Source organism: Hemiscyllium ocellatum, chromosome 10, assembly GCF_020745735.1.
Source record: "Hemiscyllium ocellatum isolate sHemOce1 chromosome 10, sHemOce1.pat.X.cur, whole genome shotgun sequence".
NCBI lineage: Eukaryota > Metazoa > Chordata > Chondrichthyes > Orectolobiformes > Hemiscylliidae > Hemiscyllium > Hemiscyllium ocellatum.
The window spans coordinates 109,126,023-109,153,907 of NC_083410.1; the positions used below are offsets into that span (position 1 = coordinate 109,126,023).

At 45.8% G+C, this 27,885-nt stretch overlaps 1 protein-coding gene across 1 annotated transcript; it reads left to right on the forward strand.

The window, feature by feature from the left end:
• On the forward strand, positions 1-25,980 carry LOC132819599 (filensin). The gene is made up of 8 exons (XM_060831170.1): positions 1-314; positions 9,465-9,525; positions 12,453-12,548; positions 13,605-13,694; positions 14,280-14,384; positions 18,477-18,697; positions 22,756-22,838; positions 24,637-25,980. Exons 1-8 carry the CDS (start codon positions 1-3, stop codon positions 25,662-25,664), a joined length of 1,998 nt encoding a protein of 665 aa, XP_060687153.1. The 3' UTR covers positions 25,665-25,980.
• The last annotated feature ends 1,905 nt before the right edge of the window (positions 25,981-27,885 follow it).

The following is a 27,885-nucleotide window of genomic DNA, read 5'->3' on the forward strand; positions in this document are numbered from 1 at the left end:
ATGTCTGAAATGAGCTCCCTGCATGGACTGGGGAGGGAGAGCGAGGGGGGTGAGGAGCTGGGGAATTTCCAGAGGTTTACAGAGCAGTTTCACCGCTACATGCTGCGTGCCCGGGCCCTGGAGAGGAGCAGTGTCACGCTGGAGAAACAGCTGGAGAGCCTGCAGCAGATCGAGGAGCTCTCAACTCTGGAGGGAGTCTTCACTGAACAGATCGGGCAGCAGCAGCAGAGTCTGTGGCAGCTGCTCAGGGACCTGAACGTCCTAGAGAAGGAGCTAAAGGAAATGCAGCAACTCTTGGAGCGATTCCACACCAAGTAAGGTGTCTTTCTGTCCTTCACTCACTCACACTGCTACTTTGCCTGGTGATCACTGTCTCCCTCAGCGGTGAATGTACTGAGCAGTCTGTAAAACCTTCAAAGTTATTCTTAGAATCAGGGAATTGTTACAGAGCAGAAGGAGGCCATTCAGCCCACACTGCCTGCATCTGTTCTATCCCCTCGTGCCAATTTCCTCCCTTTGCCCTATTTCCCTGCATGCTATTTCTATCCGAATAGCCATCCACTGCCCTTCGTGAATGTCTCAATTCAACCAGCCTCCATCACTTTTCCAGGCAATGCGTTCCTACTCTCTGGGTGAAAAAGGTTTTTTCTCATATCACCCTAACCCCAATCCCTTTAAATCTACTTCCACTTTCTCTTGCTCCTTTTACAAATGGGAACAGTTTACCCCATCGACTCTGTCCAGCCCCCTTATGATTTTGAAAACCTCTATCTAATCTCCTCTCAGCCTTCTCGTGTCCAGGGAGAACCGTCCCAACTTCCTCAATCTCCCTCCGTCACTGAAGTTTCTCATTCCTGGAAGCTGTCATGTAAATTGCTCTGCACTGTCTCCAATACATTGACATCTCCCCTGTAGTGTGGTGCCCACAACCATCCACAATAATCCAGCTGAGGTCTAACAACGATGTTGCACAAGTTCAGCATCACCTCCTTGCGCTTGTACCCTATGCCCCCTATTAATAAAGCTGAGGACAGTGAGTGCTTTATTAACTGTTCTCTCCCGCTGCCCTCCCATCTTCAGTGATCTGTATCCATACATCTCCAGCTTCCTCTGCTCCCGCACCCCCTTTAGAATCGTTGCCCCTTGTTTAGATTAGATTATTAGATTAGACTTACAGTGTGGAAACAGGCCCTTCGGCCCAACAAGTCCACACCGACCCGCCGAAGCGCAACCCACCCATACCCCTACATTTACCACTTACCTAACACTACGGGCAATTTAGCTTGGCCAATTCACCTGACCCGCACATCTTTGTGACTGTGGGAGGAAACCGGAGCACCCGGAGGAAACCCACGCAGACACGGGGAGAACGTGCAAACTCCACACAGTCAGTCGCCTGAGTCGGGAATTGAACCCGGGTCTACAGGCGCTGTGAGACAGCAGTGCTAACCACTGTGCCACCGTGCCGCCCATTAATTATTATTGTTATTCTGTCTTTCAATGTTTTTCTGATCAAAACGCATCACCTTACACTTCTCCCCACGCAATCTGATTTACCTCCCATCCGCCCACTCCATCCACCTGTCAAAATCCCTGGGGAGTTCCACACTGTCCCCCTCACAGTTCACAATTCTTCCCAAGCTGCGTGTCATCTGCGGAATGTGAAGCTGTCCCCTGCACAGCAAGGTCCAGATCATTAATGTGAATCAGGAAAAGCACGGTTCTCGATACCCAAACCCCCTCCAGCAGCCACACAACAAACCTTCCTGCAGTCCCAAACATATCCATTGCCCAAGACTCTCTGCTTCCGACTGTGTGATCAGCTTAGTTTCCACGTTGTGACTGTCCTTTTATTTCATAACCTGTAACGTTGCTCAGAAGTGTGATTCTCAATAATTGTGAACCTTGTACAATAATGGAATGATTCGATTAGAAGGAATTAACAGCACAGGTAGAAGGCAGGCACCTGAAATCGGATGGATGTGCACCCATTTTCTAGTCAGATCATATGGGCATCGTGATGGGAGTGGCTTTAATGTAAGGGTGAAGCCTCCAGCAGTCAAATAGCATTGGAACCCTGACAGTGCCACTCAGCTTTGAGCTTGTTGGTCCCACGAACAATTTGAAATGATTTCCTTTCTTGTCTCTGGATGTCCCTCCTCTCTCATCATCTGATCCTACTCATTCACATTCCTCCTCTTGTCTTTCCTCTGCCTCTTTCCCAGTTGTGTATCTCCCCCTGAGGCAGAGTTTCACCCCTTGGGTAAGGGCCAGGAAGGTCCCCCCAGACCTCAATCCAGTCGATGGTGAGCTGCAGGGAAATGGCTGGTCCCGAACCCGGCGCTATGTCAACGTTTAGGAATAAAATATGAAAGGTCACCATACTTCACCCTCGACAATGCATCGTCTCCACCCACCTCCTGTGCTGTCACTCTCCCCTATATCAAGCCATGCCCCTTTACCCACCTCCATCGTCCTATGTTGCCCACATGCCACTTTAGTCTTCACTCACACCAGCTCATGCCCTCCACCCACCATCCTTTGCCCTTATATCTAACAGCCAACTTACCCAGACTCCACCATGAGTAGACCTCAGGACCCTAGCAAAGATGGGCGAGACTTAAGCACCTTAAAGTGAAGTTCTGTGTGTACGTTGCAGACATTATGGTATTGAGAGAAAAAAAAATCACTCTTCCATAAAAACCTATGTTTGCATTTGCACCCCTCCAATAAGAGAAAACCTCACAACAACAATCGTTTCATTCACCTACAGCAAGCCTTATAATTTATAGCCCCATATCACAAAGTCTGAATCTGATTGCTGCTGTCCAATCTGTGAGATGGAAGGCAACTGATTGTGACAATGCATGGTTGTGAAATCAGCCATACTACACAAATCCAGGAATGCTTCACAACATACTGAGTGAAGCAATAAACAATCATGTTTAGCATTGAACCATAGAATCCCTACAGTGTGAAAGGAGGCCATTCAGCCAATTATGACCCTTTGAAGAGTATCCCACCCAGATCCACCCTATCCCTGTAACCCTGCATTTCCCATGGCTAACCCACCTATCCTGTACATCCCTGGACACTGTGAGCAACTTAGCATGGCCAATCCACCGAACCTGTACATCCTTGGACTATGGGAAAAACCCAAAGCACACAGAATGCACAAACTCAACACAGACAGTTGCCAGAGGGTGGAATTGAACTCAGGTCGCTGGCGCTGTGAGGCAGCAGTGCTAACCACTAAGCCACTGTGTTGGCCTCCTCCAGTGTTTTCAAAGGTTTAAAGGGCAGCACTTTTAAATGCTTTGACTGCTGCCTTTGGTGGGTGTTTCTGACATATTGACAATACATCTATCTGGATGACAGATCCAATGAATTACAGAACTGTTGTTGCACAAAAGGTGGCCATTCAGCCAATTGTGGCAACGCCAGTTCTGTTCCCTTGTGCCAATATCCTGCCATTGCCCTGTTTCCCTGCATACCATTTCCATCCAAATAATCATCCAATATCCTTTTGGATAGTCAGGCGTTTATGCCCCTTGTCCTTCGCGCCTACTTTTAATCATGGCAAAGGAAGTGGGCCTCTCCTAACCATGACCTCGATCCAAGTCGGTACTCGGGCAATTCCAAAGATTCCACAAATTCCCTGTTGGGTCCAATCTGCAGTCACCAGCTTTCACACCCCATCTTGGTTTAGAGTCGGCCGGTGATTTAAATACTGACCTCAGCACAGCCAACACGGCTGGAAATTGTGTCGCTCCCCCAACCCCCATCCCCCACACCCCAAAACCCCACCCCATCACCTGCCCACCAACCCCCCAACCCCAACCCCAACCCCCACCACCATCCCCCCATCCCCCACACCCCAAAACCCCACCCCATCACCCACCCACCCACCAACACCCCACCCCATCACCAATACCCAACCCATCCCCCACACCCCAATCCCCACTGCCATCCCCCCATCCCCCACACCCCAAAACCCCACCCCATCACCCACCCACCCACCAACACCCCACCCCATCACCAATTCCCAACCCATCCCCCACACCCCAAAACCCCACCCCATCACCCACCCGCCAACATCCCCCAATACCAACCCCCACCGCCATCCCCCTTCCCCCACACCATCACCCACCCACCCCCCACCCCCCCACCAACACCCCACCCCCATCACCAATACCCAAGCCATCCCCCACACCCCAAACCCCACTGCCATCCCTCCATCCCCCACACCCCAAACCATCACCCACCAACCCACCAACACCCCACCCCACCCCATCACCAATACCCAACCCATTCCCCACACCCCAAACCCCACCGCCATACCCCCATCCCCACACCCCAAAACCCCACCGCCATCCCCCACACCCCAAAACCCCACCCCATCACCCACCCACCAACACCCCACCCCATCACCAATATCCAACCCATCCCCCACACCCCAAACCCCACTGCCATCCCCCCATCCCCCAAAACCCCACCCCATCACCCACCCATCCACCAACACCCCACCCCCATCACCAATACCTAACCCATCCCCCACACCCCAAAACCCCACCCCATCACCCACCCACCAACACCCCACCCCATCACCAACACCCAACCCATCCCCCACACCCCAAAACCCCACCCCCCATCACCCACCCGCTAACATCCCTCAATCTCAACCCCACTGCCATCCCCCATCCCCCACACCGCAAAACCCCACCCCGTCCCCCATCCACCAACACTCTCCAACCCCAACCCCCACCACCACACCCCAAAACCCCACACCCCAAAACCCCACCCTATCACCCACCCACCAACACCCCACCCCATCACCAACACCCAACCCATCCCTCACACCCCAAAACCCCACCATCATCACCCACCCGCCAACATCCCCCAACCCCAACCCCAACTCCCATCGCCATTTCCCCATCCCCCACACCCCAAACCATCACCCACCCGCTAACATCCCTCAATCTCAACCCCACTGCCATCCCCCATCCCCCACACCGCAAAACCCCACCCCGTCCCCCATCCACCAACACTCTCCAACCCCAACCCCCACCACCACACCCCAAAACCCCACACCCCAAAACCCCACCCTATCACCCACCCACCAACACCCCACCCCATCACCAACACCCAACCCATCCCTCACACCCCAAAACCCCACCATCATCACCCACCCGCCAACATCCCCCAACCCCAACCCCAACTCCCATCGCCATTTCCCCATCCCCCACACCCCAAACCATCACCCACCCGCTAACATCCCCCAATCTCAACACCACTGCCATCCCCCATCCCCCACTCCGCAAAACCCCACCAACACCCTCCAACCCCAACCCCCACTGCCACACCCCAAAACCCCACCCTATCACCCACCCACCAACACCCCACCCCATCACCAATCCCCACCACCATCCCCATCCCCCACACCCCAAAACCCCACCCCATCACCCACCCATCGACACCCTCAACCCTAACCCACACCGCCATCCTCCATCCCCCACACACCAAAACCACACCCCATCACCCACCTGCCAACACCTCAACCCCCACTACCACTCCCCATCCCCACACCCCAAAACCCCACCCCATCACCCACCCACCAACACCCCACTCCCATCACCAACTCCCAACCCATCCCCCATACCCCAAAACCCCATCCCATCACCCACCCACCAACACCCACCCCATCCCCAACACCATGGACTTGTTGGGCCGAAGGGCCTGTTTCCACACTGTAAGTAATCTAATCTAATCTAATCACCCCAAAACCCCACCCCATCACCCACCTGCCAACATCTTGCCCTTTCCCCAACATCCCAAAACCCCACCCCCATTCACCCACTCACCAACACCCCACTCCCCTATCACCAACCCCCCACTACCATTCCCCCATCCCCCACCCCACAAAGCCCCACCCCAAAACCTAACCACCAACACCTTGTCCTATCCCCAACATCCCAAAACCCCAGCCCCCCATGCACTCACCAACACCTCCCCACACCAGACCCTAAACCCGTTCCTTACTCATTCTCTCTCCATAGATGCTGCCAGACCTGCTGAGTTTCTCCAGCAATTCTCTGGGCCAGGATCCAATGTGGGGTTTAAGAGGGAACGCTGTTGTAATTAAAGGCAGAGATTGTGATTCCAATGTAATTTCAATTGAATCCCCGATGACTGGGAATTGTTCACGGCTGAAAGACATTGTCTCCTTAGCAACTGCCACAATTTCATGTTATTCTTTTAATTCCATCGGTTAAACTAGTGTAACCATTAACAGGCGGTTAATCGGACAGTGAGATCAGAAATAAACAACTTGGCCAGGACAGATGAGCTTCAGCTATGGTCCACCACCAGGGGTCCTCGATGTATCACTTTCACTTGCTCCTTGCTCCTCAGGGGATGTGGGTGTCACTGAGTAGGCCAGTATTTGCCTTCCATCCCTAATTACCCTCTAGAGGCTCATGGCCATTTCAGAGGGCAGTTAGGAGTCAACCCTGTTGCTGTGGGCCTGACCGGGTAAGGACAGCAGATTTCCTTCCCTAAAGGGCAGTAGTGAACTGGATGGATTTATACAACAATTGATGACCAGCTTTCAATTCTGGACTTTATTTAATGAATCTTAATTCTGTCCGGTTGCTGGGTGAGAATTAGCCCTGGCCTCTGGATTATGACCCTAATGGAGTTATTGCCATCAGCCCCCAGATGGTTTGATGTCAGCTGGGGATAGACTCTACCCAATATCGCAGCATGGATACAGAGATCAAGAGCAACTTATAATCAACAGAGTGGATCATCACAGTGCACTCTCGATGGGGAAGGACAGCTAACAAAACTACCAGCATTTATGAAGCTCCTTTAACATGCAACAATGTGCATTTATATATCTCCTTTAACATGCAACCAGATGCATTATCTAGTAACTAATAACATGCAACTACTTGCATTTATATAACTCCTTTAACATATAACTATGTGCATTTACGTAGCTCCTTTAATATGCAACTATGTGCATTTATATAGCCCCTTAAACATGCAACTACATGCATTTATGTTGCTCCTTTAACATGCAACTATGTGTATTTATATAGCTCCTTAATATGCAACTACGTGCATTTATATAGCTCCTTTAACATGCAACTATGTGTATTTATATAGCTCCTTAATATGCAACTACATGCATTTATATAGCTCCTTTGACATCCAACACAAAAACAAGACAAGGTAATTCACAAGACCATCACCAAACAAAACAGGAGGCCGAAGCACCGTGGGAGATATTGGAGCAGGGAGCCTAAGAGAATGCATCCTAATAAAGCAGGAGAGAAAGCGAGGCAGAGGGATCTAAGAAGGAAAAGGAGGGGACAAAATGATGCTGGGATTCGGTGAAAAATAGGAGGGGTCTGAGCAGAAGGAGTTGTTATTTGGTTACAGATATAAATATTTCAGTCACTTTCTCAAATGCAATCCCTCACTATTTTTTGGTTTAACTTCCTGTCTGTTTAAAGCAGTGCTTGTAGATCCACATAAGATCTAGTCTCTCATCTTCCCGGATACAGAATACTGAGCATATAGCTTCTGTTTTGATAATTGTTGTTCCTTCTGGAAACAATGCCAATTGCACTGTAGCAGCATCACTACATCGTGCTGCCTCAGTACAACCAGCAGAACGTACCCGCATTCTTCCCAACACAGAAACAGGCCATTCGGCCCAACTACTCCATGCTGCATTGAGCCACACAAGCTCCCTTCCCTGATTTTCTGTACCTTTTGCAACAAGTTCTGGACTAAAGTGCAAGTGGCTCTATGCCAGCTTACCTGCAATCTTACACATGTAGAATTTCCAGCCCAAAAACAGGTCATTCGGCCCAACTACTCCATGTTGTAATTAAGCCACACAAGCTCCCTTTCCTTACTGGCGTTCTTACTGACTTTCTGTACTTTTTGCAACAAGTTCTGGTCTAAACTGAAAGTGGCTCTATGTCAACACTCTCGGAACCTTTCGCAGTCCTAAGAACAGGTCAATCCTCAGGGTTCTTTTGAGAGAAATAAGCCACAGTTTATTCAGTCCTTCCTGATACAGTAACATCTTTCTCAGCACAAGCTGCCATTTATGTTGCTTTTACCATTAAATGGCCCCAATCACATAAAACCAAAAAGAATGATGCACTAAAAGAACACCACTTGAGGAGGAGATGAAATAAAAGCTCACCAAAGATCCTCAGACAGCACCTTCCAACCCATGGCCGCTACCATCCAGAAATTCAGAGACAGCGGGTACATGGAACACCACCCCCTGCAAGTTCCCCTCCAAGCCACTCACCACCCTGACTTGGGAATATATCGCCATTCCTTCACTATCACTGGGTCAAAATCCTGGAATTCCCTTCCCAACAATATTTTAGGTGTTCTTTAGATGTTCCTGTACTGCGTGGACTGCAGTGGTTCAAGGGGACAACTCAACACCACTTTCTCAAGGGGCAATTAGGGATGGGCAATAAATGATAAATATTGGCCTGACCAGTGACACCCACAACCTGCAAATGAATCAAAATAACATTTGTGGAAATCACTCTGGTAAGGGAGTGCGGAATGACCTTAAGTGATGCTGATTTTTTACTTATGTTTGTGTATTATTTCTGGACCTTGGTTTTGACCGGGCATCTTTGGAAAAGGCTTAGAAAATAACATCAGAAATTGCTGGGAAAGTTCTGAGGAAGGGTCACTGTGCGCGAAATGTTAACTCTGATTTCTCCCCACTGCCAGACCTGCTGAGCTTTTCCAGCAGTTTCTGTTTGTGTTTCCGATTTCCAGCATCCACGGTTCTTTCAGTTTTTGTGAGTAGAAATAAATTTCTCCGCACCTGGAGTATTGTGTGCAGTTTTGGTCTCCAAGTTAGAGGAAGGACATCCTGGTTACTGAGGGAGTGCAGCGTAGGTTCACAAGGTCAACTCCCGGAACGGTGGGACTATCATATGTTGAAAGATTGGAGCGGCTGGACTTGTGTACACCTGAGTTTTGAAGACTGAGAGGGGATCTGATTGAGAAGTATTAGATTATTAAAGGATTAGACACTCTGGAGGCAGGAAGCACGTTCCCGCTGATGGGTGAGTCCAGAACCAGAGGACAGAGTTTAAAAATAAGGGGTAAGCCATTTAGAACAGAGTTGAGGAGAAACTTCTTCACCCAGAGAGTGGTGGGTGTATGGAATGCTCTGCCCCAGAGGGCAGTGGAGGCCAAGTCTCTGGATACTTTCAAGAAAGAGATGGATAGAGCTCTTAAGGACAGTGGAATCAAAGGTTATAGGGATAAGGCAGGAACAGGATACTGATTGTGGATGATCAGCTATGATCACAGTGAATGGTGGTGTTGGCTCAAAGGGCTGAATGGCCTACTCCTGCACCTATTATCTATTGTCCATTGTCTATTCATTTTGCTTGTCTTGCTTTCAGACATAGAGCAGAATACGAGAACAACCAACAACTTCAGGACACCTTTGAAAGCCTGAATAAGGTGAGATGCTTACCATTGACTACTCACAGTCCTGATGAAGGGCTTATGCTCGAAACGTCGAATTCTCTATTCCTGAGATGCTGCCTGGCCTGCTGTGCTTTGACCAGCAACACATTTGCAGCTACTCACAGTCATTGTCATAGAGTCACACAGTACAGAAAAGGCCCTTCGGCCCATCAAGTCCGCCCAGAACTATCCACGCTAATCCCACTTCCCACACTTGGCCCATAGCTTTGACTGTAATGACATTTCAAGTGCTTATCAAATGCATAGCCTCCCAGGGGAGAACAGGTCACAAGATTGAGGCTTGTGGTCGTGTCGTGGCTCTTTAGATGTCCCGCCAACACCATTGATTATCGAATACCCCGCAACAACAGATTCCCGAATTTGCTCAGCCCCCAGTTTTACTCCTCCATAAATGAACGGGTTTTGAATGAGTTAAAATTGGGCTTTGTATTTGAAACAAATGTTAATATCATTGTATGAACAAAACCCAGATACAAACAGTTGACTTAATTGAAGTCACAATTCTTGGGTAGTGTAAGAATGAAATAAACAAAAGTCCTAAGACTTCACTTTGGTTTCCTTGTCATCAAGTCTCTCTTTGATCTCATGTCCTCAACTTGAGGTCTTAGGAATATCACGTGTTACTTTCGTTAGCTGTGAATGACATTCCAAATCTTAAATTTTTTCAAAGTGAACACTAAGTTCATCCATTTCCAAAGCCTTAACATAGAATCCCTACAACGTAAAAGCAGGCAATTCGGCCCTACAAGTCCACACTGACCCTCCGCAAAGCGGCCTGATTCCTCCCCGCTGGCCTTGCATTCCCTATTGCTAAACCACCTAGCTTGCACATCTCTGGAGACCGTGGGGCAATTTACCATGGTCAATCCACCCTAACCAATACATCTTTGGACTATGGGAGGAAACCCATGCAGATACAGGGAGAATATGCAAACTCTACACCGCCAGCTGCCCAAGGATGGAATTGAACCTGGGTTCCTAGTGCCGAGAGGCAGCAGTGCTAACCACTGAGCCACCATTCCACTCACAGGTGGAGACCATTCAGCCCCTTGAACTCATTCAGATACTCAGTGAAATTATGTTTTATGTATATGGCATCTCTAATCACCCACCTCGATTCCATATCTCATAATGCCCTGGGCCTGCAAATGTAACTTATCTAAGATTAAGCTGAAGGGAAGTGAGTAGATCACCCTTTCCCACCTTTGCTGGTGCCACTGTGGACCTCTTACAAAGCAATAGATAGTATTTCTGGGCTAGGCGTTCTGAGTTTATGGGTCCATCAGGAATTCTGTCTTATGGCAGAAGTGTCCACAATGCAGTTCAGCAGATTGGTCAGCTTGTGGATCTTCCCACCACCTCCCTGCTAGTCCCCAGAGGGCGTGTGAGTGAAGGTGTGTGAATCAGATACTTCCCAAACAAGGTGCAGTACTGACTGGGGCTCAGGAGATGAGAAGATGACTCCACTGATGTGTCAGTGAGTGAGTGTAGGACATGGTGCAGTGCTGAGTTGGGAAGAATATTGGGTGGCTGGAGCAAGTCAGTGTTGATTGTTTAGTGGGCTAGGAATAGACGGGTATTACTAACATCATTGGGGTAGGAAGGAGGTCAGGACAGGTCATGAAACACCATGTCTTCATGGTGCTGATACCCTGTGTAGTTGTTAATTGTATATTAAATAAGGTTTTAATTTCATTGTAGTGGCGTCAACTGGAGAGACTGAATAGGCTTTTCCCTGGAGCATCAGAGGCTGAGGGGTAACCTTATAGAAATTTATAAAATCATGAGGGGCATGAATAGGATGAGTAAACAAAGTGTTTTCCATGGGTAGGGGGAGTCCAAAACTAGAGCGCATAGGTTTAAATTGAGAGGGGACAGATTTAAAAGCGACCTATGGGACAACTTTTTCACGCAGAGGGTGGTGTGTGTATGGAATGAGCTGCCAGAGGGAGTGTTGGATGCTGGTATAATTACAACATTTAAAAGACATCCATTGGGTACATGAATAGGCATAAAAGCAGCACCATTTAAACTAATGGGGCCAGAATCGAGTTATAACCAAGAGACTCTTTAAAAATGTGTCCTTTAGAAACAGTGTCCCCAATTTGTGAGTCGTGTTATAGCAGATTTGCAGTAACACAATGCGCATTATAGCAGACTGGCCTGTATTTATGAAGGAGTACACAAACAGGGGTGTAATGTTAAAGGTCCGACGCATGAATGGCTACTTTATACTGTCCTACATCGCTGGGTCACAGGTGGGAGTGCTGCCTACTGTGGTTGAAAAGCCAGGCAACTGAACTATTGCAGGACATATATCCTGGGGTGGTTCCCGACTGCGTGATACCAAGGTCACACAGAGTCACCGGTTGAAACAGAGAGAGATGAAAAAGTGCAAATAAGAAAGTTCAAGTGGAATTAGCGGAGAGCCAGTTTGATCAAATAGTACAAATTGACCTATAAGTGAACAGACCCTTTCATAACCAGGGAACTACTTGTATAGAATCACAGAATCCCTATAGTATGGAAGCAGACCATTCAGCCCATTGAGTCCACACCGACCCTCCAAAGAACATTCCACCCAGACCCACCAATCCTATCCCTCAAACCCTGCATATCCTATAGCTAATCCATTGGAACTGCTGGTCAATGTTGGAAATGAATACCTGTGTCATAGATCTCTGTAAATAAGTGCTTACGGAATTTGTACCAATTAGAGTCCAGCTGTATCCTTCCCTGCCTAGTTATGTGGTGTAGAGTATGGCTGTAAGTATGACAGCAGGGTGCTCTCCCCATGCTAAGAGAGGATATTGCAGCCTACAGTCAGTCAGTACAAGTGCTTGATCATTAGAAGGGAGAGTTTTGGAAGTCTCATTTGTATGTCATCTTCTTCACCTCAGAATGCAAATGAAGCTTTATTAAAGAATTTGGAATTGCAGATCCGTACGCAATTCCTCCAGGAAGATATAAACTCCACCAAAGAGAGAAACAGGAAGGTATGTGCTGTCAATTATTTAACCATTCAGTGTAATGATGAGCAAAGTGAATCATTCCCGCCTGTCAATAATAAATAGCTCGTGCCACCCTTTGTTATGGAATTTACTTTAATTTAAAGCTGTGCATAGTTTTGTAAAGACTGAACGATGTAATGTTTGTCTGAGGCTTCACAATGTGTGATTGTTTTTCGGACAGCTGCTTAAACAAATTAGTAAAAGCTCTTTGAAATGCACAAGTGCAAAAATATTTAATAAAACCTCAAAGAACGGCGGATGCTGGAAATCAGAAACAAAAACACAAATGTCTGGAAACGTTCAGCAGGTCTGACAGCACCTATGAGCAGAAATCAGAGTTAATGTTTCAGATCCAGTTCTGACCAAGGGTATTGCTGTAGTGTAACTTTTTGTCTTCACTTCTCTAATCTGTACAAAAGGATTGTAGCTAGGTACCTTAATGGAACGTGTGGTGCTGGAAAAGCACAGCAGGTCAGGCAGCAGCTGAAGAGCAGGAGAATCGATGTTTCGGGCAAGAGCCCTTCATCAGGATGGTGCTGGAAGTGGCGATGTATAAACTTTTCACTGTAACCATTTGAGTACGTGTGACAATAAAGCTAATTCAGTTCAATTCACAGGACCAAAAATGTTGACTCTGGTTTCTTTCCACAGACGCTGCCAGACCTGCTGAGCTTTTCCAGCAATTTCTGTTTTCATTTGTGCAAAGTATTGACCCAATTTCAGACATACAGAGAACTTTGAAGCTTTCATTGAGAGCAGCAGTTTCTGTTTTTCCTACTACTTTGCCCTTGCCCGAGATTAATGGTTACTTTTTACTTGCTCCTTGAATAATGTCTTCATAACAGTCTTAAGATTGTTGCAAGTACAATTAAATCATGGTCCACTTCAGAATATCATTGAGGGGGAAGCCCCGGTGTGTGTTTGAGTGATATCAGTGATGGAATCTATTCTTCAAGAGTTTCATCAGTCTCTGTATCTGTTGCTATTGATCGAAAATGATGTAAAGTGATCATTGTTTTATTTTCTGACATGTTTCTGCAGAATCTCGCAGAAATCCAGGACTACCTGAATGTTGTCAGAGATGTGCGGCAGTCCATAAGCTGTGAACCTGCAACCACATTAAGCTGGGAGGTAACCTAAATGCAGAAAGTTGTTGATCTCCAGGTTGTGGTCTAAGTCTGGGTACACTAGGTTACAGAACAAGTGAGGTTTAATCAAGGTTCTGTATATATATACTAGACCAACACTTGTACATTGTGCACATAAGATTCCGTGCTCAGCAATGATTGAACCACTAGAATGAGGCCACTTTATTGATGTTAGTGATTCATAAAATCATAAATTCATAAAATCATAGTGTGCAAAGAGGCTATTCAGCCCATCAAGTTTACACTGACCTCTGAAGAGCATCCCACTCAGACCCACCCCGCCTACACTATCCCTGTAACCCTGCATTTCCCATGGTGAGAGCAGTTTAGTTTGGGATTATAGTCAGCGTAGACAGGTTGGACCAAAGAGTCAGTTTCTGTGCTGCATGATTCTATGATCCTATGACGACCAAAACAAAGGAAAGGTGGTTAAATATCGGAAATGGGTTAATCTTACAACATCAGGGAGATACATTTCTTCTTTTTGGAATTTCTAAAACTTTAAATTTGAGGTAAGCCACATTTGGGAACATTTATAGCCTCTTGTCTGTTCTTGTCCTTCTTACAGGGAGAAGAGAAGGAGCTGGTGGTGGACAGGGGCTCAGAAAAGGTATCTCGGTTAGACAACGGCGAGAGTGACCCCGGTCCATTACCGAGCCAGAAAGGGAATGAGGTCAGTTGGTGTATAAAAGCATGACCAGGAAACCTGGGCGATAGATCAATTGACCATCGTGAGGGGAACCCTGCGACATTCTGCCTAGCTTCCTTTTGAGGTGGTTGTGCGTGTGTCTGTGCTCCGTCAGTTCTAAGTGTGTCTCCATCATCTCGAACCTTTCACCATTGGAGGGCGTGCTGAAGTAATATGAGTTATGGAATTCAAACAGAGTATTTCAGGAAGTGCATTTTACACAGAAATCCTTCTTTCTCCCCAACTCTCAATATTTCTTTCTGTCTCTTTAATTCTCATGGATTTGTCCTTTTTACAGGAATAAATCACTTACATCCATCACGTCCCGTGTTAGTGAGCCCTCCCTCCCACTCTAACCACTTTCCGAGTCCACCTTTTATCCCTATTGAATTTAACAGCAACTATCCTGTACTTCAGACCTCTGGATTTGGGATTCTGTCATATGTAGAAGCATTCTCTCAGTATCTATTCTGTCTGATCCATTCAGAATTTTACCAAACCTCCTCAAAATCTGCAATTTTATAAAGGAAGCTGCTCCACCCTCTTAATCACTGTAGCATCTTTGAGACGTCTTTGTATTTCTTTCTGGCGTTTTGACGGGGTTTTTTTGTTACAGTTTGGGAATCCAAGTGCTCCATCAGGACTGAACATAAGTTTTGAGGCAGCACTTGCATGATTTTAAGCTACTTTTTCAATGTTACAATCTCGGAAGTAAATCCCAGTGGATTTGTTTTCTTTGCAAATAGGCAAGGAGGGAGATGAAAGAAAAAATGTCGCACTTAGCAGATGCCAAGGATTAGACAATGGTCTGACTGGCAGTGAATGAGGGTAGGCTGACTCTGAAAGAGAGCTGCGGTGTGTTGCTAGATGATGTGGTGAGGCAGTTGTTAATAAAGTTGGCCAAAACAGCGAAATGCAAGTAACTCCCAGGTTATCCTATCATAAAGGTTCAAGCAGCAGTAAAACGAGATTGTAACAATCTTGGAAAATTGGTATCTGAAGGACACTGGGCACCGGAACTTTAGGTTTATAAATTGTTTTATAAAGTTAAAGCTTTGGCTCCAGTTTGCCGTAGAAGTGGAGAATTTAAAGGACACTCTCATCTCTATTCAAGTGCAAACAGGAGAGGGAGTGGGCCATTCGACCCCTCAAGCCTGTTCAATAAGCTCATGGCTCATCCTCACATTCCCAATTACTCCCAATAACATAGACAGGAGCAGGATACCTGTCCAAGACTTTTAATCCGTTGAGTTGCACTGGGGGCTTTCTGTGTGAGTCTGCTGGCCATTGCAGGCTTGCCCAGGGGGTAATTGTGGCACTGCTTTGGGACACGTTCACACATCCAACTCTCAGGTGCCACACCTGCCTGGCAAAGATGCCAGTTCCCAACTTGTGGTACCGGATCTCTATTAACAGCAGCGACATCACTCCCGAAAGGCTTCATTGGCTGATGAAGCAGATCCTGAGGTCATAAAAGGTGCTACACAACTGCCTGTGTGCCACTGGCCTGGGGCAGCGAGGGACTGGAGAGGTTAATGAAGGGTGGTTTGATATTTGCTGCTATATGCCTTGGCCTGTTCACATGAAATGCTTCTGCCCCCTTCCTAGCTCATAGCCAGTTCGATTTAACCATCAGTGCCCTCTGTGCTCCCTGACCTACAATAGCTCCTGATTTTAAGACCCAGCCTTTACGCATTGCAATCCAACCACCACCTACCCGCCTCTGCCAAACCTCAGTAATCTCTCTGCTAATTCCCACCTCTTGAGCTGCCCCAGTTTTAATTTCTTCACCATCAATGTACATGTCTTCAATGGCCTGAGGGTCTCAAACTCTAGAATCTACTGAAGGCTTGAGGGAGTTAGATTTTCGATAGGCAAAAGAGATAAAGGCAGTGGATCATTAGAGAGTGGGTGGGGGGAGGTGGAGCAGGTCAGGAGTGGAGCTAAGGTACATCTGGATCAACTAGGATTTTATTAAATGGTAGAACAGCTTGGAAGAACAATCCCATGATTTTAATTCCCTACGTTGCTCTGATTCAGCCCATCCCTTTCCTTCTTTAAGATACTTCCTAAAACCTACCTTAATTATCAAGTCACCTGTCCCTCGGAGCTCAGTGACTTGGTGTTAAATTCTGTTGGACAATCTTCTCATTTTCTTTTTATTCATTCATGGGAACGTGGGCATTGCTGGCTCCATACCTAGAATCATAGAATTCCTACAGTGCGGAAGCAGGCCATTCGGCCCATCGAGACCACACTAATCCCTCTGAGATCATCCCACCCAGATCCACCCCCTTACCCTACCCTAACCCTGTAACCCTGCATTTCCCATGGCTGATTCACCTAACCTGCACATCCCGGGACACCATGGGCAATTTCCTGTGGCCAATCCAAACTAATCTGCACATCTTTGGATTGTGGGAGGAAACCGGAACACCCGGAGGAAACCCACGCAGACATGGGGAGAATGTGCAAACTCCACACAGACAGTAGCTGGTCCAGCATTTATTGTCTATTCCTAATTGCCGACTTTGAGAAGATGGGGGTGAGCTGCCTTCTTGAACCGCTGTCCCTGTGCTCTAGGTAGACCCACAATGCCCTTAGGGAGGGAATTCCCAGATTTTGATCCAATGTCACTTTAAGAACGGCGATATATTTCCAAGTCTGGATGGTGAATGCCTTGAGTGGAACTTATAGGGGTGTGTTTTCCCATGTACCTGCTGCCCTTCTGAGTGTTAGAGGTTATTAATTTGGAAGCATTTTATTGTGCTAAAGGTACTATCTAAATGCAAATTGCTTTTGTGACGAATTTTGTAGTAGATGGCATCATCCAACATTGGACCCATACTACATGATATCAAATCGCCTTTATCCCATCTAATTTCTCATTGTTGCAAATACCTTGAGAGCTTCTATTTGTCTGTTTTGCGTGTGTACGTAAGTCCTGATTCAGGACCTACTAAAGACTGTTAAAATGACTGTATTGTTTTCATACTGTTTCATAGAAGCATTGCAGTTATTAAAAATGGCATTGGCGAACTATATCAGCTGATCGCCTGTGGGTGGAGTGTTAGCTCTTGGGTGGTCAGGCAGCATTAATGTATCAACTGGCAACTGTCCTTTCAATCTCTGGGCCACCAGGCAGCAGCATCATCCCACAATGTGGGCTCCAGTCCAGTTCTCATTATTATGAGAGGGGCAGGAACCTCTTTAATTCTGCTTTTGTTCTACAATGAAAGATTAGATACATCTTCTGTCAGATAGTGCCACCTGGAGTTTTTTTATGGTCGTGTAAAGGTCAGCGCTACACGGTTTTAGCCCTTGTGGATTAACATCAGGCTCCCTGTGGGAGCAACTTGTGCTGTGAACAGCTGAGATTAGGGCCACACAATGACTGGTTTCTGGCGATGGATTAGGATATTTCATGGACTCGTCAAAGAAACAATGGGTTGATTTTCCTTCGGGTGAACTACCACAGGATTTATGAAGAACCAAGGAGTATTCTTTTTGAATGAGCTGGTCGGGTCCTAAGGTACATTGCTGCTGGACTGGTAAGGGAAAAAAACCACAGGTTCCTGGGATGGGAGTGCATGCTCAGTTATCATAAGAGGTAAGACTTGACCCTGTATTCATTGGAGTTTAAAAGGATGATCTCAACAAAGTAAGTAAAAAGATCCTGAGGGGATTGGATGGGATTGATACTGAGAGAATATGTGAGAGACTGGAACTAGGAGGCACTGTTTAATAAAACGGGAGCCTTTTTCTGGTTCTGACAGAGATGAAGAGGCCTCTCCTCTCCCAGGATTGTGATTCTTTGTAACTCTCTTCCTCAGTGAGCAGTGGTCATCAAATATTTTTAAGTTAGAGGTCGATAGATTCTGGGCAAACGGGAGAGTTAAAGGTTTTTAGGAGTAAGAGGAACAGTAGAGTTTAGGCCGCAACGTGATTAGCCATGATCTTATTGAATGGTGGAGCAGGCTCGAGGGGCTGAATGGCCTCCACCTGCTCCAAACTTGTATTTTTACACATATGTGATGATAAATACTTAATATTACTTCAATCTTATTGTATGAAAAGACAACAACAGCGGAGCAGCCAACCGCCAACACGCATAGAAGTGAGCTAGATCAGATGCAATCACACAGGGAGCAAATTGAGGTCTTGAAGAAAAAGATGGGAGAAGTTGAGAGGAATTTGGAACAATATGTCAACGAGTGTCGACGTGTTGTCATGTATCAGCAGTCGCTGGATGATGAACTGGAGAGCTACAAGAGATTTATAGCAAATGAAGATTCCAGGTGCGTAATGGGACTTTTCAGTAACTTTACAATTGTCCAGAAAAAATTACCTAACAGTAGGAATCCATTCTTAAGTGGATCTTGGGGTCCAAAAAGTGAAACTGTGTTATCATTTAATAAGACTGATTAGAATCCCTACAGTGTGGAAACAGGCCATTCAGCCCACACCTAACATCCCACCCAATCCCTATTTTCCCCATGGCTAACCCACCTAGCCTGCACATCAGGGACAATATAGCATTACTAGTTCACCTAACCTGCACATCTTTGTGTGGGAGGAAACCGGAGCACCCAGAGGAAACCCATGCAGACACAGGGAGAATGTGCAAACTCCACACAGACTCAAGGGTGGAATCGAACCTGGGTCTCTGATGCTGTTAGGTAGCAGTGCTAATCACTGAGTCACCCAGCTTCTTTTTTTTAAATCAGCAAAATGTATAATTAAATTAATATTTGCCTCTTTTGTGACCCCTGTGATATAAGTGAATTTGATGTATATTGAATAGTGATTACAATAGACATCCAGGTATTAGCTTTGCCTTACAGCATCAATGTATAATGCTTAGGTTTCATTGCATATGAACTTCGTGAGATTATTTCTGAAGTAGTGGAGACTTTATTCTACTGTGAAATGTAACTGTTTAATCAATTTTGGTTTCATCAAAAGTGGGAAGATACCGTTGAATGATCCCTTGTAAGGGGTCTGCATAATATTGTTAAATAGCTTGTCAGCTCTAATTATATTTATATCACACTTTTAATTGATAAATTGCCCCAAGGCTCTTCACAGGAAGATTATAGAACAAAGTATGGCACTACTCCAGTTAAGCAGAGATTAGGTCAGAACACCAGGTGCTTGAGATAGATTTTAAGAGGGGAATCTTAAAGAAGGAAGAGAACATGGTGAGTCAGAGGGATTTAGAAAGGGAATCCCAGAGATAAGAAGGGTCACTGGACCTGAAAAGTTAATTCTGATTTCTCTCCATAGTTGCCACCAGAATGGCTGAGATTTTCCAGCAATTTCTGTTTTTGATTCAGATTTCCAGCACTCACAGTTCATTCAGATTTTTTTTTGCCCAGAGATTAGATCCTATGTAACTGCAAACGGGGCTTCAATGGTGCAGTGATGACATTCAGGGAGACTCAACAGGCCAGAATTAGATGAGAACAGAGGCCTCCTTCCAGAAAGACAAGAGTAAAGGTTTTGATTAGCACTCCATCCCATACCTTCTACATTCGCACCTTCCACATCATCGAACATAGAACATTACCAGCACAATGGACACCCTTTGGCCGTTAATGTTGTGCCGATCTGTGGAACCAATCTGAAGCCTATTTATCCTGCCCTATTCCATTCTCATCCATATGCCTGTCCAATGACCATTTAAATGCCCTTAAAGTTGGCGAGTCTCCTACTGTTGCAGGCAGAGTGTTCCATGCCTTTATTACCTTCTGAGTAAAGGAACTACCTCTGACATCTGTCCTATATCTATCACTCCTCAATTTAAAGCCATGTCCCCTCGTGCTCGCTGTCACCATCCAAGGAAAAAGGCTCTCACTGTCCACCCTATCTAACCCTGTGATTATCTTATATGTGCTGAAAATGTGTTGCTGGAAAAGCACAGCAGGTCAGGCAGCATCCAAGGAGCAGGAGAATCGACGTTTCGGGCATGAACCCTTCTTCAGCATCCTGCAACACATTTTCAGCTCTAATCTCCAGCATCCGCAATCCTCACTTTCTCCTAGAAGACAATATCTTATATGTCTCAATTAAGTCACCTCTCCACCGTCTTCTCTTCAGTGAAAACAGTCTCACATCCTCATAACCTGGCACACATTGGCAGCCGTGTGCATCATCTACAAGGTGCATTGCAACATCTCACCCAGGCTCCTTTGAACATCCCAAGCCAGTAATCTCAACCACCCAGAAGGACAAGAGCAGCAGATACATGGGAACACCACCCCCTGCAAATTCCCTCCAAGCCACTCCTCATCCTGACTTGGAAATATGTTGCCATTTCTTCACTGTCGCTGGGTCAAAATCCTGGAATTCCCTCCCTAAGATCATGCTGGGTCTACCTACAGCACATGGACTTACAGCGGTTCAGGAAGGCAGCTCACCCCCACCTTCTCAAGGGCCAGCGAGGGATGGGTAATAAATACTGGGCCCAGCCAGGAAAACCCACATCCTGTGAATAAAAAGGGAAAACAAATCTCGGAGGGTTTCCAGTCAGAACTAAGAGGACCCTGGCCATGGAGGATACTTGAGAGAATTTTAATATGAAAACATTGCTCAACCGGAACCCAATGTATTTGCAGATGCATTCTATTTTGTTCAAAACACACACAATTTGTAGTCACAGTCAGTCAGCATCTTATAAATTCCAGCTTTCAGAATAAAACCAGCCTGATCCCAGGTTAAAACTCTTGAGACAGATTCTGAACAAAGCCTCACACCCACAGTACACTGTCTGACCTTAGATGTCACCTTTTGTATATTCCTATCGCTCTGTTTGATTGTCATAACAACACAGCACTGACATTGACTTTATAAACACTTTACACACCATCAAATGCTCGGGGTCACCTGCAGAAACTCGACACATACCAGTTGTATGATCTTCTGATCTCTCTGCCCGTGATGTCTCTGCGTATGTACCCAGTGACTGTGTCTCTGTGTCTCTGTGTCTCTCCACACCTGACGAAGGGGCAACACTCTGAAAGCTTGTGATTTCAAATCAACCTGTTGGACTATAACCTGGTGTCATGTGACCTCTGCCTCTGTCCACCCCAGTCCAACACTGGCACCTCCACATCAGAACCCGGTGTAGGCCAGCAGCGCAGGGTGTAATGGGTGAAAGGTTCTTGTTGTGAGTTAAGAAACCAGTGACAGAATTCTGAGAAATAGTTAAACAGTTTATAATGAAGCCTGTAAAAAGCTATAACACCTTCCAAGGTCTGTTAGGTAGAATTCTGACATAAAATGAAACCTGAGCTCCTCTCACTCTCTGCAGGAATGTGTGTGGTTTAAATTTTCAGGAGTCACATTCAGATAGCAATCTCCAATTTATCTTACATCGACTCCTTCCTCTTCACTGGACTGACCCCAAGCTGTGAGAGTGGAATCATTTGGTCATTAATTAAAATGCTACCCTTGCCTTGCGATATTAGTTCTGCAGGGATTGTCCACTCAGCCATGGCTTGACCTTCCAAACACACTTGGTCCATTTGGCTGCTACGTGTTGCAGGCTCTGACTCAGTTGACACATGGAGCTGAGAGAACAAGCTCAATAGTTGGAGATTCCCATTCTGGCCGATCGTCCAATTCAATGGCCTAATCCTGCTTTCTCCCCATTACCTTTGATCCCATTCGCCCCAAGTTCTGCATCTTGTCACCTCTTGAATACATTCAATGTTTTGGCATCAACTACTTCCTGGGGTATTGAATTCCACAGGCTCTCCACTCTCTGGGTGAAGAAGTATCTCCATCCTAAATGGCCCACCCCAAATCCTGACTGTGACCCCTTGTTCTGGGTGCATCTACCATCGGGATTATCCTCCCTGCATCTACCCTCTCTAGTCCTGTTGAATTTTATAAGTCTCTATGAGATCCCCCTCTCACTTGTCTGAACTCCAGTGAAAACAATCCTAACCGAGTCAATCTCTCCTCATACCTCAGTCCCACCATCCCCGGAATCAGCCTGGGAAACGTTCGCTGCTGTCCCTTTGAGGGCAAGAGCATCCTTCCTCAGAAAAGGAGACCCAAACCCTTCTCCTACAACAGCAACTGAACACATTGTAACGACAGCCACCACGCATAAGACCTGGAATATTGTGGAAAAAAGCCCAAAGTGTTTGCAGACTGAATGGTTGTGGGTACTGGGTGTTGGCAGTAAGGGAGTAAAATTATCTGGCACTGTCACCCCTCTGAGGGTTAGCAAATTATTGAGGAAGTTGATGGAACATGATTTTCGTAGACCTCTCCTGCTGCACGTTAAAGAGACCTGTCAATAATTAACTCTTATTCAACCATTAATCTGATAATTCTCGCTTTTCAGATCACAACCCACTCCAACTAAGGCAACCGCAATGTCAGCGAGCAGTCGTTATGACAACATAGAGGTCGCACCTGTGGCCAAAGGTCAGATGCAAATTAGCATGTCATCAAAAGTTAAAGTTTTTAATGTCTCAGGAGACCCTGCAGTCACTTCTGTTTCATCCTGATGGTGACGGAATTCGGAATTATTCTGTTATAGTTTTTGAAAAGAGGAGGCAGCTTTCAACACTTTGAAAAGAATCCAAAGCCATTATGTTCGGGTGATTTTATAAACGGGTTTGACTTTTGAAAGATTCAGCAAGAGGAAAAACATTTCTTCATTCGTACACATGGCATAGATATCCCTGACTGTAATTTTGAAGGACATCCAATGGACCCAAATTGTGAACTCTGCTTTCTCGCCACAGATGCTGCCTGACCTGCTGAGTTTCTGCAGCAATTTGTGTTTTAGCTTTAGCATTTATTGTCTGCCCCAATTGTCCTCGAGAAGGTGGTGATGAGCTGCCTTCTTGAGCCGCTGCAGTTTGTGTGCTGTAGGTAGTGCTGTTAGAGTGGGAATTCTAGGACTTTTGAACCAGTAACACTGAAGGAACAATGATACGTTCCAAGTCAGAATGGTATGTAACTTGGAGGGGAGCTTGCAGGGGCTGCTGGTACAATGGGTGACCAGGCAGCAAAGGGGCAACTTTAAAAAAAAGGTCCTTGTAACTTTACAGAACTGCATTGAGAGTCCTTGAGGGTGGGGGATAGGGAAGCAGTGGATCAGATGAGGGGTAGAGGTTTTGACCTCCATTATGAAAGTACTGGGGACAGGATACTTTTCACCTTTGGCCATGCCCAGCTTGACCTGGTTGGGGTTTGTGAGTGGGGGTGAGGGAACGGGGGGGGAAGGTGAGTAGAAGTGGAGACCCTATCCCAGGAACAGATATTGAAAATAATGCTAACCTGGTCTTGCCCTTCTCTCTCCCTGTCGACAACCAAATAGGGCAGCATGGTGGCTTAGTGGTTAGCATTGCTGCCTCACAGAACCAGGGACCCGGGTTCAATTCCAGCCTCGGGCATTTGCCTGTGTGGAGTTTGCATGTTCTCCCCATGATGGCATGAGTTTCGTCTCGTTGCTCTGGTTTCCTCCCACAGTCCAAAGATATGCAGATTAGGGTGGATTGGCCATGCTAAATTACCCATAATGTCCAGAGATGTGTAGGTTAGGTGTGTTAGCTATGGGAAGTGTAGGGTTATAGGGAAAAGAGTAGGGAGATGGGTCTGGGTAGGATGCTCTTCGGAGGGTCAGTGTGGCCTTATGTGACTTAACAGTCTGTTTCCACACTGTGGGGATTCCATGGAAGTAAGTACACACACCTGTCACTCTTCAGTGAATTCTATAACAAAATAGATTCTCAAAACTCCTGAAATGCCTCCAGTTCCCTGCTGCTGGGTGCCAGTGTTGAATATAAATGTATATTGAGAAAATGTTAGGTATTTTCCTCACCGCTATGACATGACTAAGAGGAGAAAGTGAGGTCTGCAGACGCTGGAGATCAGAGCTGAAAATGTGTTGCTGGAAAAGCGCAGCAGGTCAGGCAGCATCCTGCGCGAATTTCCTATTCCTTGGATGCTGCCTGACCTGCTGCGTTTTTCCAGCAACACATTTGCAGCTATGACATGACTAACTCTTGATGTGTGATAGGAGAGGGTTTATCACAAGAATCGTAAAGGTTTTCACTAATGCCATTTTAGGATAAAGATGTGTGCCTGACTGATTCAGTAATGATCATCCTACCAATATGTTCGCTTTAAGTTTGCTTAGATTTAACTGAAGATTTGTTGAACAGCACTCTCAGCTAATAAGTCAGTTAAAAAAATGACATTCTATTTTTGTTAGACATCACTGTGGCTGCACTATACAGTGCACCTCTTCAGGCCAGTGAAATAGCGCACTCCAGAAAAGCATCAAAGAAAAAGGACGTCACTTCGTCAGGTGACAAATGCAGCAATGGAGCGGAACAGGAATGTGCAAAGAAACCTTCTGAAGTGAGTGAAGACCGTAAACTCAGTGCCAAGGAAGATGAGGAAGAAGACGAGGATGTTGAGTTTTATTCTGATGAGGGAGAAGAGGCCACAAAACCAGATGATGTACCAGATGGAGCACAGATCAGTCGGCTTTATAACGCTCTGTGCAACATAGTCCTGGACAGAATGGGAAGACATAAGAAACCTGAACCACCTGTAGCAGCATTCTATACCAAAGGGCACTATGTGTTAGTCACAGGTGAAGCCAGTTATATGGATCCTTTCTTCTGTACGACAGTTCCTACGAGGAGTCAAGTGATAGTTACGTTTGAGGACCAACCTGTCCCTGCTGATATGGACACTCTACCACAGCCTGACCTCCCCGCCCCTTTAAAATATAATGGAGGTGGTGATGGCAAGAAAGACTTTGACTCCACTAAAGAGAATGGCAAAGACCGTGAGGATGAAAAAAAGGATGAAAAGGCAGATGATGGAAAATCCGGTGGTAATGGAGAACTGAAAAGACCGATAATATCAGCACCAATTTTACCCCCAACCCCATCACTGCCAGATCCTTCTCAACCCTCCGATTACAAACCCACACCTTTCAGTGGCCCATCTACACCACAGTCAGATAACCTGGCATCAAGAGGTGGTCCTCCTGGACAGCAGCAGAAAGAGGACAAAGATAGAGCAACCATTATCACTCCAACCCAGCCACTATCACCTGACCAGAGAACCCCAGAGGAGCCAAAGTATAGGTACTATGAGAAGATAGAAATGACTGAGGCAGTTGAGACATTTAGAGACAACAAGCTGGAGGGTTACTCAGAGACCTCCACCATTGTAGAGACCACAGTGGAAAAGACAAGCCAGGAACAGAAGGCAAAGAGATCCTGAGGTTAAAGACTCAAACGTTTGTGTACAATATTTACAAATGTAATTTTGCATCTCAGAGTTAAAGTTTCACCACAGTGTGTGCTGACAGTGAACTGCAAATCATTTTCTTCCAGGGAATTTAATTAATGCCAGGGTCAGACTGCAGATGAGCATTTAATAGTTTGCGTGTGTTATTCATAAATGAGCCTTTTTGAAAGCTTAAGTATCAGATTTATGGAGAAGGTACGGGTCACACTGCTTAAGTTCAGCTAAAAGCTTTGCTTCATGTCATCAATCAAGTTGAATTAGAGTTGACAACAAGAATTTAAAAGAAGAGCTTGACAGTATTTTACTGGGGTATTAAGTTAAAAATCACACAACACCAGGTTATAGTCCAACAGGTTTAATTGGAAGCAATGGCTTTCAGAGCGACGCTCCTTCATCAGCTTCATCACAACCACCTGATGAAGGAGCGACGCTCCGAAAGTTAGTGCTTCCAATTAAACCTGTTGGACTATAACCTGGTATTGTGTGATTTTTAACTGTGTACACCCCAATCCAACACTGGCATCTCCAAATCATTACTGGGGTATTATTAGTCATAATTAAATAAGGGCTTTACTCCTATTGACACAATGCACAATGGATAAGTAGAACATTTTAAGCAAGATCAATATGTAATTAGATTTATATACTCTGATTGAATTGTCTTCCAACTGATCAACAAATTTGCTTTGTAAAGAAAACTGCAATAAAACCAACTGGTTTAGACTATCAACCCACTGTTTGCAATATTCATGTGTTGTAAAGCAGCTCAAATTGCCCATGGTCGCAATTTTCAGGTTTTTCTTAAATAAATGCTGAATAATTTGTATTCTGAAACCAGAGCTCACATAAAATCTACTACTGTAGTGATTTTATGATCAAAGTTCTCATTATTCAGTAGGTTCAGCTATTAACGTTAATTAGAACACAAGTGTTTGTCATGCATAATTTATAATCAAATGAAGGGGTAATTTGAATTAAATGACTTCAAAGTAAGAGTAATATTTTTTAATATGGAATATACTTTTAAGATGATTAGTGCAATCCTAAAATTATGATATTTTTCAATTACGTTTGAATGATTTTTTGCTTTATTCATTTTCAGGGGATCATAGTCAAGGAAGCATTAATTATGCATCTTGGTTTAGTCAGAATGAAGTGACTTACGTATCACGGAATGGAGTTGTATTTAGACTAAAGCAACAAGTTACCTCTGTTGAAAATGTAACAAGTTAGTTGTGATAACAAGCTAGTAGTGAGCACAGAGCACTGGGACTGGGTTCAAATGCCACCTACCCCAGGGGGCGTGGAACGATATCTGTGGACAAGCCAATCAGAAAGAGAGCACAATAATTAGGAGGGGAACGAAGACAGTATTCATAAAACCATGAGATCTCGGAGCAGGATTACGCCATTCTGCTAATGGCAAGTCTGTTCTGCCATTCATTCATGGTGGATATGTTTCTCAAACCCAATCTCCTGCCTTCTCCCTATAACGTTTGATTCCTTTATTAAACAATAACCTATCGATCTCTGTCTCTATCTATGTCTAACCCCATTCTCCCTCCTTTGAAATCCACCCCTTCTACCATTCTTTCCCCATCTTAAGGTTCCAAACTAAAGCCTCCCTATCCCTCGACGTACTTCTGTCTGAGATCCATTAGGAGTACTCTGGAGGTCTGCTTGCTGCCCAGGCAGTGCCCACATTGTCCTGAAGGTGACACCTTCTTCCAGTGAGGGACAGAAGTCTCAAGGTCTCAGTCTGCAGCTATGTAGCTTCCAACATCCTGCCCCCCATCCCCCCACGGAGTACAATGGCTCTGGGACAGAATTTTTTTTATTCTTAGATTCCCTACAGTGTGGAAACAGACCCTTTTGCCCAACAAGCCCACACCGACCCTCCGAAGAGTAACCCACCCAGACCCATACTCCTATATTTTACCCCTGATTAATGCACTGAACACTCTGGGCAGTTTAGCATGGCCAATTCACCTGATTTACACATCTTTGGATTCTGGGAGGAAACTGGAGAAACACACGCAGACACGGGGTGAATGTGCAAACTTCCCACAGACAGTCACTCGAGGGTGGAATCAAACCCAGGTCATTGACGCTGTGAGGCAGCAGTGCTAACCACTGAGCCACTGTGCCTTGCTGGTTCGCAAGAAACCTTTTCCCCAGAGAGTGTGGAATAGAA

Coding starts and splice junctions, on each gene's coding strand:
- LOC132819599 (XM_060831170.1), top strand. CDS start 1: ATGTCTGAAATGAGCTCCCTGCATGGACTGGGGAGGGAGAGCGAGGGG. Junction 14,385..18,476: donor CGAGCCAGAAAGGGAATGAG/GTCAGTTGGTGT, acceptor TTGTATGAAAAG/ACAACAACAGCGGAGCAGCC. Junction 18,698..22,755: donor ATAGCAAATGAAGATTCCAG/GTGCGTAATGGG, acceptor CTCGCTTTTCAG/ATCACAACCCACTCCAACTA.